The 14,812-nt window shown below is 40.4% G+C and overlaps 2 protein-coding genes across 3 annotated transcripts; one reads left to right on the forward strand and one right to left on the reverse strand.

Moving 5' to 3' along the window:
- Window positions 1-1,100: 1,100 nt before the first annotated feature.
- gpr174 (G protein-coupled receptor 174) lies at window positions 1,101-6,566 on the forward strand. 2 transcript variants are annotated; one of them, XM_088293944.1, is made up of 3 exons: window positions 1,101-1,305; window positions 2,035-2,480; window positions 5,512-6,566. In XM_088293944.1, exons 2-3 carry the CDS (start codon window positions 2,286-2,288, stop codon window positions 6,295-6,297), a joined length of 981 nt encoding a protein of 326 aa, XP_088150070.1. In that variant the 5' UTR covers window positions 1,101-1,305; window positions 2,035-2,285; the 3' UTR covers window positions 6,298-6,566. The 2 variants fall into 2 exon arrangements, with proteins under 2 accessions (XP_088150070.1, XP_088150071.1); XM_088293945.1 differs by lacking the exon at window positions 2,035-2,480.
- Window positions 6,567-7,627: 1,061 nt separating this feature from the next.
- On the reverse strand, window positions 7,628-12,728 carry LOC148337885 (integral membrane protein 2A-like). Its single transcript, XM_088293946.1, has 6 exons — window positions 12,497-12,728; window positions 12,108-12,245; window positions 9,018-9,203; window positions 8,817-8,927; window positions 8,156-8,300; window positions 7,628-7,729 (listed from the first exon to the last, which is right to left on the reverse strand). Exons 1-6 carry the CDS (start codon window positions 12,560-12,562, stop codon window positions 7,635-7,637), a joined length of 741 nt encoding a protein of 246 aa, XP_088150072.1. The 5' UTR covers window positions 12,563-12,728; the 3' UTR covers window positions 7,628-7,634.
- Between the last annotated feature and the right edge of the window lie 2,084 nt (window positions 12,729-14,812).

Consider the following 14,812-nt stretch of genomic DNA (forward strand, 5'->3'; position numbering starts at 1 on the left):
GTGTTCAATAGATTGCTTATTGTTGTTTGCATTGTCTACCGATGTGAGAGCTGTATCTGATATTTTGCCTCTCAGGTGTGATATGGCACAAAAGGACACGGTAGGACACAAGTGGATACAATATACTAATCTATCAAAATTATAGACTACTTTTCTAATTGCTCACAAATAACATTCAAAACATTTTACTATTTTATAGACAAACTTTACTGAATAATTAAAATAATAATAATAATAAAACATCCTCTGCAGATGTTCACCACTGCAAACTGCAAAGACAATGATAATCACAGTGTTAAATAATTTCACTCTTATTTGTGTTAGTAAAGGCTGATTTTTTGACAAAGTTCTTCAAGGGGAAGTCAACCCCAAAATTGTCTTTACAAGAATCTGTTCTCAGCAGGACTACCAGCTTCAAAATACAGGTGAGCTGTGATTGTTCGTTACCTGAACCCCAAGCAACTATGATGTCATTTTCAGCCGACAGAAAGTGACAAAATGGATGCCCCCTGAGATGGCTAAAAACACATTACACAAATGCAATATTAATCAGAATGCTGTGTTCAGACTAGCGAAGGCACATAGAAGATATTATTGACAAAATATATTTTAGGGGTTGACTTCACCTTTAAATTTGAATCTCATTCAATTGTCCAGTTGGTCATAATGCAGTGGCAAGTTGGTATATGTAATGGGTTATATTGTCAGATTAATCTAAAGTGTCAACTTCCTGTATCATGCAAATTGGCAGCAGCTGCTTCCTGATACCCGCTTTCAGATGCAACACATAGTGCATGCATTTCGGATTTCACCATAAATATTTCGACTTAACGAACAGCACTTCAAAGTTAGATTGTTCCTATTTATAAATAAAGACTTGAAAGAATTGTGCAATTGTTACCACAAAATGTCAGTTCGTTTTCAATTTCAATTTTGCCAAGTTTTACAGTTGAAAATATAATGTAATATATTTTTGGAATGTGCCCTTGAAGAGACAATGTGTTACAAATTCTTGGAAACCACACCCCCTTCACTCACAGGAAGCTTTGTGTGGGCCGAAAACCTTCTGTGTCAGACACACACGTGAGACAAAGGCAAAGAGCCCTAGGGAGGACATAGTTAGACCATAGCAACCGGAACCAGTGATATCTTAACAAAAACACGCTTCAGAACAAACTATAAAGTATAGAACCAAAAATGTAAAGTGAATAATTGAATGGAGAAAGGACGGGATGACTGATGGTTCGTGCTTCTGCTTCCGCTCCTCGTGATGCTGCATGGCATCAAAATGAAAGACAGTCAGAGGTGAGGTGTTCTATATTTTTAATATATAAACTACTACTAAGAAAAAGTGTGATGTTTAGGGTTGACAACAGTTGGATGATTTGCAAGTGGAGCAATGATTGATGGGTACATCTTTGTTTCTCCAATTTGAGGAATGTGAGTTTTGTTGAGTGGCTGTGTGTGTATGTGAGTGCGTATTTTTTTCCACTCTTGCTGTGAACGTGAGTGTGATGTCACCGTCACCAGAGATGGTGTCTCTATTTTCACATGCCCACTAAACAGTCCAGTGTCACTGGTGTTGTGTTGGTTGAGTACATGTGGAAGGACATGGATCTTGTGTACATTTATTCGACATATTTAATTCCAGGTTTAATTCCTTGGTATCTATTCTGTTTAGAAGTTTTTAATTCATCATATATGTCATTTTGGGGAAATTGGCGAAATCGATTCCGGCTCCGGCCTTCCTGTGTGTAGTTTGCATGTTATCCACCGTGCCTGCGTGGGTTTCCTCCGGGTACTCTGGTTTCCTCCCACATTCCTAAAACATGCGTGGCAGGTTGATTGGACACGCTAAATTGCCCCGAGGTATGACTGTGAGCGCGAATGGTTGTATAACACTGATGTACCGGGAGATGTTTTGCCTCAACGATGCGGGAGGATGCTGAATTACAAATTTGCCTTCTGGATGTGTGGTGCAATCATCACAGTTAAACCCAACTGCAGTTGATCCATTTTTCTCTCACCTGTCAGGACTGCCCAGGATTGCATTTGGAACGCTACCATTTCTTTTTTTTTTAAATAAGATGCATTTTTTTGGAATACTTTTGAGGACTCGACTGATGTCTACTGGTATGAGTTCCTCCTCAAAATGATGGCTGTCATGGAAACACCCATCATTGGACTATGGCCAGCATGTTTGTAACAAGCTCAGAATTGATCCACAGTGTACCCGTGTCAACAACGTCAACAACGCATGGTATAACATAATAATACTGATAACAATGAACAGCAGTTGCCAAAACGCAGGGGAGCTACGCATGTATCAGCACCATGTGTACGCAGTGGTGTACAGCGTCATCCTTGTGCCGGGTTTGCTGGGGAACATATTGGCATTATGGGTGTTCAGGGTTTACATCAGAGAAACCAAGAAGGCGGTGGTGTTCATGATGAATCTGGCTGTAGCTGACCTGATGCAGGTACATTTTTTTCTTTTCCCCCTTACATGTATAATATCTGAGTGTGCATCTGACTATTGCCATATACTAGGATACATATATATATATATATATATATATATATATATATATACATATATATATATATATACAGTGGAACCTCGGTTCTCGACTATAATCCGTTCCAGAACCCTGTTCGAAAAGCGATTTGTTCGAACACCGAAATCATTTTTCCCATTACAAATAATGTAAATCGTTTTAATTTCACAGCCTCCTTATTCTTTAGTATCGTACTGATCGTAGTTACTCCATGCTGTATTCCCTAGCCAGATCAGACACTCGCACACCTCCTTCATATTTTGCTATTATTCCTTTCTTAAATGCAATAGCTTTGCTGCTTGCACTGACTTTCTTTGGAGGCATGATTAGGGGCTAAAACACTTCGTACACCTATATAAAACGCGAGAGCAAAACGCAGCACGTCCGCACGCGACAACAGTTGGTCACGAAGAGAGCGATCTACACCCGTATATATATATATATATGTATATATGTGTATGTTTTGATCCCTGATTACGCGCTTAAAATTAAAAAAAAAAAAGAGCAAATGCATAACTCAGCTATCTTGGGCAGTGTACCAAAATCTGACAAATATGTGAAGTCTGGGTGTATGGGTTGCGTGTATTTGTGGTGAAGTACACTGTGACAAAATGGCGCACCAAAAATATGGGCCCCTTGGCATTATTTTGCTTTGGGCCCCCAAATGACTTTCTCTGAAGCAGAACTTTCCACTTGATCAAACGTGAGCTCATGAATATTAAAATGAGAAGACACTTTAGGGTATGCACCAATGAGGTGGGAGGGTTGAAATGTCAAGCAATGCTTGCTTTGGAAAACCATCTGGGGAACCTGTTTTCATCCAAATAATGGCATTGTAGTACATATTTTCTTTTTTTTTTACCACAACTTCCTTGTTCATCTGTCAGAGAGCTTCTTTGATTGGCTGCATTCAGGTCACGTCACAAGCCAAAGTGTCAAAAGACGTCCTCTTTCTCGGCACACATGATGATTTTTGGTTATAAATTCCGGACCAAGGACATCAAACAGCCGACATGTAATTTATTCTAGATCCAAGATTTCGCTGAGTTACTGTGAACTATGACGTGATGGAATGTAATCAAAGCCAATCAAAGAAGCACCTCGAATGATGAACAAGGTTGTAAATAACCGGTTGTAAATAAAACAAAATATATCTCGGTGTTTTTTTTTTTTTTTAATGAAAGTGGTTTCCCCAGACACCAAGAAATATTTTCCAAAGCAAGTGTTTTTCTTCCCAACATCACCATCTTAAAATCTTCCCACCTCTGCAGTGGCGACGCTAGACTTTTATCCTTGTCAGGGCCAGGGCTGTCTCACGGGGTCCCCACAACTTAAACTTGGAAACACAATCAAACTTGTAATATACATACATACATACACATATCTAGTTTGGCCAGTTCACCTCTGTTCCTCTTTGGAAAGACTTGGAAAACATCCGAGCATATCCAAAATGGTCTTTTCTTCTTTGTTTTTGTGAGATCATGTGTGATTTCTACTTTGTTTTGAGATTGCTGGTGGGACGCAATCTTAATGTGTGAGACACTCTGTGTTGAGATTACAGAGCAGACCACACACACAATATGGCAAACATTTCTAAATATCCTATTTTCTTTATGTGTGGCGTAGGTCACAAATCAAATCTTTTAAGCCCGGCGCACACGAAGCGCCATTGTCGCTCGGTACACTTCAGACTTATTTTGCCATTCGTGCCTGATGTGTGGGGCTATTTTTTGAGCGTAGATGGTGCTGCGCCATTGGTGCCGAGTATCAAACATGTTTCATCATTTTGGTGCTCAATGTGCAGGTTCCAGGAGCCAAGCCCACACGTCTATTATCTACGGCGCATGCGCTCTTCGTACACCAAAATTGGTGTCCCCCTGTCAATGCATTTTGGAGGATCTCCCGGAAGATAAATTAGTTTATCTTTATCAAGATTATGCCTGCCTTTGCCAAAGTCAGGTCCCCAGAATATAAGACAAGCACAAGCACAAACAGGACAAAGCATAAGAAATCACTTTTAGCCTTCCTCAAACAAGATACGTAAATTGGTCACTATCTTGAATGGTCACATAATTCCAAAGATCTAATCAACACAACTTTCAGCAGCTCTGCCAACGCGCCTAGTTTACTGTCAGGAGCCCTCCATACTCTGATCTGATTGTGCCTCGTGTGCTGAGCTTTATCAACTTTGAAAAGAAAAAAAGGAAAACAACCGTTCGTGTCTACCAGGTCTCGTCATGTTGACCACATTCCAGAGCTGGGCAGTCCGTTCTAGGGGTGGAATTGGCCGACCCTCCGGCCTGGCCAGATGCCCATTTTTGGGGCAAGAGGGGGGGAAAATTTTAAAAAGGGTTCGATTAACAACGGCCGGAGGTGTCGGCCCTCGTGCATGTGATGAACCTACTCGCGAAACGAGCAAACGACAAAAATTGCCTCAGAACGCGTCCAAAGCGCCACTGCCAATTGTTTGAGTATGAAGAGACGTGAGACAACAATGTGCTGTATTTCCTTATTCTGACATCACGTACGCCGCGCCTCCTGCCTGCCACTGGGGCATACCATTACAAGAGGAGGGGGCTGCTGTCTCACGTTTCTTCAACACGAACAATTATCTTTAAATAAACCTCTGTCGTTAGCATCTTTCACGCGGTGGCGTCATGTACGAACGTTGTTTTGCTCGGCTAGGCGTCCGGAACGGGTTTGGGGGCCGACAATTTTTATGAATAAGGTCGGAGCGTCGAGGCCGGAAGGGTACCGAGATAGCAGCCGCAGGGAGGGGGACTGAACATCAAGAAAGGGTCCTTTCAACCTTCTCAAACTTAATATCCTAAAAATAAAACAATGAAATGCAATGATGACACCTTTTTGAGCGTCACCCCTCAATCATCTGTTCTCTTTCTACCTTCTCCATATGATGCATGATTATCATAACCTCTCCTCCCTTTATTGTCAGGTTCTTTCCCTGCCTCTGAGGATCTACTATTACCTGAACAACAGCTGGCCCTTTGGTCATGTTCTCTGTATGATATGCTTCTACCTAAAGTACGTCAACATGTACGCTTCCATCTACTTCCTGGTGTGTGTGAGCGTACGCCGTTGCGAACTTATCATGAGACCGCTGAGATACAACGCCTCCAGGCAAAGGTTGGACATGATCGTATGCACCCTAGGGTGGCTCTTTGTTTGCCTGGGCTGTCTGGCCTTCCCTCTGCTCAGAAATCCGGACTCTGATGATGACCTTGTAACCACAGGGGTCAGCACCAACCCTCCGGAAGCTGACTCGGTGTGTTTCTCAGAGCTGCCCATGCAGACGGTCACTGCCTCAGCCGCCTGGGTTATCTTGATCATAGCCGAACTCTTCGGTTTCATCATCCCCTTCACCCTGGTGCTCGCCTGCACCTGCCTGACCGCCGGGAGCCTTCGAATAAAGTCAACCGGGGCTGTTCCTGACCGGGGGGAGAAGCGGAGGGCTTTGAGGATGGTGCTAAGTTGCACTGCTGTCTTCTTAGTGTGCTTCGCTCCTTATCACATCACAATGCCTCTGGACTTTTTGGCGAAGGCCAACACGTTGAGCAGTTGCACCCTTAGGTACCTGATTCTGATATGTCACCCTGTTGCACTCTGCTTGGCCAGCCTAAACTGCAGCCTGGACCCCATCATGTATTACTTCACAACGAATGAATTCTGGAGGCGACTGAGCAAGCCAGAACCACCAGAGCGTATGATTTCAAGCAGGTGAATGTGTTCAAGTGGAGGACTTAAGAGTTTGACTTTTTGTTGAAGGACCAGTAAATTAAACCACTAATCCCCACGATGTTTGCACTTTGAAGAGGAAAGGGATAAGTAACAAAATGTGAAATATGTCTTTACATTTTTTATAATGGAGATATATTTTTTTTAACTTGATGGGATAGCCGTTGTAACATGTAACAGGAAATAGATACACCCTGAACTTGCTTCTCTTTTAATCACAATATAAGAAACATGGTTGTGATAGGACAATAAAATGGTTTTCAAAATGTTTCTTTTATTTGGACAATGATGACACACAAACAGGAAATTAATGTTGAATTAATTTGTATTCACGAAACAAAGTGAGATCAGTCAAATGGCTGTACATGTTGATCTAATGATCATGTATTCTGTTCAAAATATGGGCGAACATTTCCAAGCACACAGGTCGATTGTCTTTCTGGACAGGCATTATGCAAGAATGCCTCTGAAAATAGCTAGGACCTCTTACTCACACCGTACATGGCAATTACAATAAGCATACTTGTTTAAGTATTTAAAGTAATTTATTTGTGAGAAATTAAAAACAAATGAGATTTTTCGAAAAATTGGATACACCCACCGTACTATTTCTTTCTACCATTTTACGACAACTAAGAATTCAAATTATCACCGAAACTAAATGTATCCTTGAACGTTGAGAACTTTATAAACACAAATGAGGTTAAACACACAGGTCATATCCGGAGCTACGCTGTTCTCAGGTATGTTATCATTAAATAAACATTATATTACAGCAGTACAGAAGAGTCTTTAGGGAAGTGGTTTCTGGATTTGTGCTTCTATGTAAAGACAGTCTACACTGCAACATTCCCAAGGTGATGTGTGCTATCATACTACAACGTACTGAAACCCACAAAAGTATACTGTATATCGCATGAGTATACAAGGCTGCTCTACAACGCTTTCTGAACATGTGCGATAGTGGAGCTGTGGGCCAACACAGACATGTATGCTAATACAGATATTGAAATATAGAAGCATAACAAGAAGTTTGGAGGCAGCTACACACACTAAAAAGAGGAAACAAATATTAACTGGCGGAGTTTTTTTTTAAGTACAATATTGCAGGTTAATACAAAGTAGTTGACCGCTAAGACCAATAAAGTTTTTAGGGAATGTAGCAGAGGACACTAAAACACATCACTGAGGGTTAAAGCAAGGAATGCAAACCAAATCTGGAGATGCACTTAAATATGACTGTTACTTTTCAGTTGAAACTCATTCCCTCTACCTCCACCAAACCCGACTTAACTCTCGGCCTCCGTCTCTCAGGTTATCCCATCAGGCCTTGCAGATTCGAGTCTCAGTGACAAACTTGTTTTCAAAGTGATGGAAGGTGAAGCACTTCTCTGCAGAGCGCTTCTGGATGCCTCCACCTGGCAGACATAAAGATGTTAATCCCATTTCTTTTGGGTGTCAGAGTAACAGATCTAAGCATGCTGACATAGTGTTGATCCTCATTCATCTATATAAAGAACACATTTGTAAAAAAAAAAAAAAAAAAAAACAACACAAAAACGTGAGCAAAATGCTGCCGATGTTATCTATGTCATCTAACGTACTGGAATTAGGTCAGTTGTCAGGAGTTAAATCGTAACATACAAAGCACCTGGTTAAAGTTTAACATGTATAGTTTGCTTGTTGGTTTAGTTTGTTCCATCACTGGAGTTGATAAAGAGAAACATCAATACTATGATGAATCACCAACAATCGAAAAAGCAGCATGAAAAAAAAAAGCTAAGTAACTTCGTTAACGAATAGACAGGCTTTCTTAATGTCAAAACGCAAGGTTACATTCAGACCTGGTAGGCTGGCACGGCGTTCCATTCTGTAGGTTTCCTTGCCAGTGCACAGTCTGCGGATGTAGAAGCCGAGAGGCTTGATGTCATCAATGCGCTCGGTCACCACCAGGTCTTCTTGCACCAGAAAGCTGCGGTACGAACCAGACTGGGACAGAATTGCGGGAAATTGAATAACTTCTCATACATTACCACATAATCTACATAAATACACCACACCACTTTTTTTTTGTTATTAAAACGAGAAATTATCTGACAATTACTATTTGGCCCACTTTATATCTCAAATGTGTATTTTCTCATGAAAACATACAAGCTGGCGCTACTAGAGGACGCATTGTTACGTTGTCATTTTGTGAACCCTTAGATATATATTTTTTAATTTGTCAAATCTATTTTGCAATGTAAAACACTATTAAAAACATGTTACAAATAAAACTTTGACCTGTGATATGCGCTGATTTTCTGGAATGAATGACTCCAGTAAAGTAAAATGAACAACAATAAACATTCCAACTCCCCCCACCCCCCACACAAACGTTTTTCCTTTTTTAAATAGCCATGATTTACAGATAATCTAATTATTATTCTAAAGCCCAGCATTTTTGTTTTCTTGTGAGGAAGTCAATGCATTGTGCTATCATTGGTTCAACATTAGACCCACCATCAGCTGTGAGAAGAGGTCAATGAGGTCTTGAGGAGGCAGCACCACTGATGTGTTTAGTGGGATCACAAAGCAAGTCCTCAGCGTCAAATCCAGATATGCTGTAAGCTTCTGCTCACACGATAAAACACGAATGGATCAGAAAAGATTTGAGAATGCATCGACAAGTCCTTCAGTGCCTGAGTTGTCGCCCTCCCTCACCCTGTTGAAGTCATGGAGGATGTAAGCGGGATCTCCTGGCCTGAAACGAGGAGGCGGGACGCTGATGACGGCCATGCTGTCAGTAATCTCTACCTCCTCCTCCACCCGTGGGAGATAGTAAGGCTGCCTCTCTGCATCGACACCGGTTGACATGTCGCTGAACTGCATGGTGCCGTGATACAGCCTCTAAATGACACAGACAAAAGCAAAATTGATCTCTTTGATGCATAAAACCTCACTGGTTTTGTTCAGGTTAAATAACAGATAATGATTAAGATATTCAAGAAGCACCTGAGCGAGGGGTTGTACAGACTTGTCCACTTTACTACTCCACAATGACATTTAAGAGAGTCATCAACTAGGCAAGGGCAAGGCAAGGCAGCTTTATTTATCTAGAACATTTCATACACAAGGCAATTTAATGTGCTTCACATCAGCAAAGAAACAATACCTACAAGCATTTACAAACTACTGTTAACAAAAATCTAAATCAAAAGTAGTTTACAAAAATTAATAGAACGTACGTTTACAGTATTAAACAGAAAACGTAAAAAAACACTTAAAGACAGTAAAGAAATGAGTGTGTTACTAAAATATAAAAAAAAAATAGTTACAATTGTTAGGAGGACCTTAATTAGAGATTTTAGAAAATAGCAAACTCTTTAACCTGCATTTAAAAGAATTTGGACTTAAGGCTGACTTCACTTCTGTTGGCATCTTATATTTGTGTGCAGCTTCACCACGTTTACTTTGAACTCTGAGCTCCACTAACAGACCTGAATCTGAAGACCTCAAAGCGTTACTGGATTTATCGTCTATCAGCATGTCTTGAATGTATTAAGGACACAAAAAAAAAATTATGTGATTTATTCTGCAGCTAATTGGGAGCCAGGGTAAAGTTTTTTTTCCCTCACAAGATGTAGGGCCGACCACTGTCTCACTGCCTGCGTTACGAATCTCATTCAAGTGAATGACAGCAGCGAGTGAGCGAGTGTTTTTTAATTTTTTTTTCTTTAACCACAAACGTATATTTTTTAATAAATTTGGTGACTCCCAGACCATCTTCACTAGGCTCTTTTTACAGGGGTGGTTGTTTGGATCACATAGGCTATGCAGGCTTGCTTTTGACACTGCTGGATACAAGAACAGGAGCAGTTCCCGAATGAACTGATTGTCTATATATGAGTTCTAATATCGGACATTTTGGATGGAGTGCGATAAATTCCAATACTGTTTTTTTTGGCTTATATTGGAATGCGATCCAATAATAGGTATCGGACACCGCTATCATTTAGTACTTTAATAAGAGCTGTTTCTGTACTGTGATGAATTTGGAATCCTGATTGAAAGTTATCAAAAATAGGCTGAGCTGATAATCTTGAATGATCCAATGTTCTCTTTTTTTAGAAGGGGCTTGATGGCGGCTACTTTCACGAGTTTAGGGAACTTGCCTGACTGAAGTGAGGCGTTCATTATATGCCAGTCGCTAATCATGTTTTTGCCATTAACAACATCATCAACAGCAGCGAGTGATTGGAATGAATGAAATTAGTCTGTCACCTTAATTTATTTAAATTGTTGTCTATTTGTAAATATTCTTTTTTGGAGCGTGAGGGAGAACCAATAAAGGGCAAGAAAGGCAGGCTCAAACGGGATTTTGAACTGTTTTTTTAACCAACACTATCAAAGTAGGAGGACAGAACTGAATTATATCATACCAAATGGTCGAAGATTATTTGTAAATTCGCACCACGTAAAACCCGCCCATGTGGTGGCTACAGAAGGAGGATATGTAACCCGTGTAAATAATTTGTGCAGATGTTATCTTGCTGTCGCAGCTGCAAGGACATCGAGCAAGAGGATTTTTTTTTCTTTGGCTGGAAATGATGTCACGCAAGAGTGGGCTGTTTTCTTAAATGTATGTTCCGTATAACTTTGTAATATAAAGTGTCCATTGACTATAGACGACTGCAATGCAAAGCATTATCTTTTCCTCAAATTTCTCCAAATTATAGCACCATACTGAAAATCATCAGCGACTATTCTTCTCAACTTTCATGACAATAGTGCTAACCTAAAATAATCTGAAGTCATGCAACCGTTAAACCGCAGTTTCAGTAAATATCACTGAGTGCTGAAATGAAACAAACAGTAACGGGAATCAGACGCCTACAGATGGAGGTGCACTGTTATTTTTAAACTGGGGAGAAGCAAATGCAGATGGCCTTGATCAATTAAGTACTAAGGAGTATTAAGGCCACACTGAAAAAAAAACCCCACTAGATTAAAGTTGTAATCTTGAAAAAGAATAATCGATTCTTGATGAGAATGAAGTTGCATATTTTCAGGATGGTTGCAAATATTAAGGGAATTTGATTATTATAATTGTTCAATTTTTTGGAGAAAAGGCACATTTTGTGAAGAAAAGGTCTTGATTAAACAAGTGCATTTCAAAACCTGCCCACAGAAAACAGTAAATAGTAAACAGTTGTCTGGGGCCACTATGTGACTGTGTCAGGCCACCCAATGTTTGCAGACACCGGCCCAAACGGGCCAGTACAAATTTTATGAATATATTTGATGAAATGCCGGCAGGGTCAACACAGCAAGGCTCATGCAAAAAGGCAGAATGTAGGAACTTGTGCATATTAATTTCCCTTCGTAAAAAGTCAACATTTATTTCTGTATTATTACAATTCGAATCAAATATATCCAACTTTATTTTGGGAAATTGAATCTCAGTGTATTTTTCCTCTGAGGCCCTAATCCTGTGCTCCTTTGTAACAAGCAACCAGGGGGAGCCAAAGCACATTTAACAAAGTTAAACTATTCATGTACATCCGTTTCCCAGCATTTAGTGAGCCCAGTTACACATATTTTAAATGAGAAAAATATCACTGCACAACAAACAAAAGTGTCACACACGAAAAAAACATTTTTAAATATATTTAAATAATAAAGCTCATGAAAGAACATTACTATGTACCCATCATTTGTAGTTAATACATAATAATTTGAAACACTAATGAGGTGCAGCAGAGTGACCAGAGCACAGTAGCGATCGATAGATAGATAGATAGATAGATTCACCTTCGGAGTGAAATAGCGATAGAGGCATGCTCCACCGACGATGAGTCCACTGAGGATGAAGGCGATGCCCAGCAGTGTAACCAAACAACGACCTGTGGAACCGGCGATACCCACCGGAGCAGCGGCGAGCTCGGGGTCCTACGCACAAGGAAATGCACGTACAAAATTATTCGTTGTGCATGGACGCACGCGTGCATGGCACGCACGCACGCGGAACAGTATTCGGCGTCATTTTCACGAAACGGACGCGATGCATTTGGTTCGAATATGTGTTTGCAGTCTGCTATTCATTAATGTTTGCAGAGGGTGGAAAGACACCGGACCGAGTTCTTGCAGCGGCCGCTGCAGGCCTGCTAACATTTATTTACTACGCACGTACAATCGCTCACCTTCACGACAGGCTCCTTGACGAGAGCTTTCTGCGCCAGAGCCGGATTAAAAGCGATCTTCACCATTGCCCCACCAACACGTTCGATTGCAACAAGAAGAAAAAGCAGTATCGGTTCAATAGAGCGTCGGTGCCGGATGGTTGGGCTGTAGCGCTAATTCTCAGCAGCTCTGCAGCTCAGTGACGCACTTTGCAGCCTCAGCCTGGGTTTATCGAGTACTTCCGGTGGCCGACTGGGATTAAAAATGGCAGCTCGAACGATTCCATTTAATTTCACGATGCAAACATGCATACAAGCAATATGCTGCTAATTGCAACAATATTCGTGAGAATGTTAATCGAAGAGTGACCAATTGCCACGCCTGATGCGTTTTATGTCGTTTTAATATGGTCTGCAAATGTATAGTGTCATTTGGCGCCACCTCACGGCCAGTGAAAACGTTTAACACAAAACGACTGCCAAATTCTCGCAGTAACATCAACAGCCTCTATATATGCGTTTGTGTGCGCGTGTGTATTTTGCACATGCATAATAATTACATAGCAAATTATTAATCAACCCCATGGAGCAAACTCATGATTATAGTGTATTTCTAGAAACTGTATGTAATGCGTGTGTAATATGCATCAGGAATTATAGTTTGTCAATAGTTTATTACACACCACGTATTTCTTAGTCACCACAATTTTAAAGCTTCACAGTCAATATTATGCTTCCCAATTACCTATTTGGGAGTGCATAAAATTTATTTCATAATGTAAAGAAGTCATTTTAATAGCTGCTTATACTGTGTCTTTCCAAAGTATAGCAAAATACAACATCATATCTACACTTGCGCAGCTATTCATTGGCACATTATTCTTTTTCTAAATACATTGAAAATAGTAAAGATTAATTGAGGTTAGCATGTTTGCTTAGCTCTCAGCAAGCCTTCCAGTTTCTCATGTGGCCCCTTTGCAAAATGAATTGCCCACTCCCGCCCAAACTGTCAAAATTACAGTAGGTTATTCACAGTGAGCCATTTCCTATTCATACGTGTTGGAATCAAATAATACTTGCCTCATCAACGATTCTCCCATTATCCTTTGTATCTTCCTCTAGCTCAGGCAATATCATCATCAGCAATCCATCCACAAGTCCCCTCTACAGAAACTGGAAAAACAGAGACTTCTTTTACTTGCACTGTTCCCTACTAAATATATCTAGCGAGTACAATGACATAGCATGTCGTGGTCCTATCTTATATTTATCGTGAATATAGGCTGCTACAATTCAGTCTGTTCAAGATTAAAGACAGTTTGTCATTTAAGCCATAAACAAGTACAAGTAATGCATTGAGTTATATTGGAAATTATATTTCTGGAAGGTGTTTCAAACACTTGTTCCATGTGTAAGATTCCAGCTAGAGCAGCGTTATTGTACGTTAGTTAGTAAAATCGCACGAAAGCCAGGCGGCTTTTAGCTCAGCGGTCAGCACGAATTGGAGACGAGGCGTTGGCTTGTGTTCGAACCCTCAGTGGATGAAGTGTACTGGAACTCCAGAAGTTATACACGTGCCCCTTTTATTTATTTATTTTTTTTTTTTTAACTTTGAACACCTGGACCTCCAAAGATCACTGCACACCCTTGCCAAGTACATTGGTTGCCTTTTTGTAATTTTGAGATTACATTGTTTTTTCTTGCCTCCCTTTCCAGCAATTGAGTTCACAACCCTGCCACACGATAACACGTTCATAAAATGTATGGCAAAGTAACATGCTTATTATAAAAAATAAGAATAATATTTTTTGCCTCATTATACCTTTATCTCATAACTGAGGATAGTTGCTCATTTGTGATGGGATGTTTTTTTTTCCAACTGAGAATGCACTTTCCAAATCCATTTAAATTTGTCATTTTTTAAAACAATTCCATGCCACGGTTAAGACTTTTACTCCCATGATTTGCTGTTGCAGCCACTGAAACCAAAAAGAAATTACACAAACTTCTTTTCAAAACTAATATTATTGCTACACATAGTTTGAAAACCCATTGAGTGTGACACAGCATCCATACATGCTGCTGTTGAATCTACTGCTACTAATTACACATTCTGTTTCCCTGAAGCAGCAACGTACACGACAAAAAAAGACTTAATCGTGCACTGTAATGAATTTAAAGAACCACTTAGTGAGCATAATACCACTTATTCATCTCTATGAATACGCCCCTCTGTAAATTGACCCGGCAAAAGTGCTGTCTCCCACAGGCTGGCCACGACTTGTCAGCGTGCTCGCTTCCCAAAGAAACAGCTTTCACTGCACTGTGTGGAACCAC

This window comes from Idiotropiscis lumnitzeri, chromosome 4 (assembly GCF_059441095.1).
Source record: "Idiotropiscis lumnitzeri isolate Australia: NSW breed Sydney's pygmy pipehorse chromosome 4, RoL_Ilum_1.0, whole genome shotgun sequence".
In the NCBI taxonomy this organism is placed as follows: Eukaryota; Metazoa; Chordata; class Actinopteri; order Syngnathiformes; family Syngnathidae; genus Idiotropiscis; species Idiotropiscis lumnitzeri.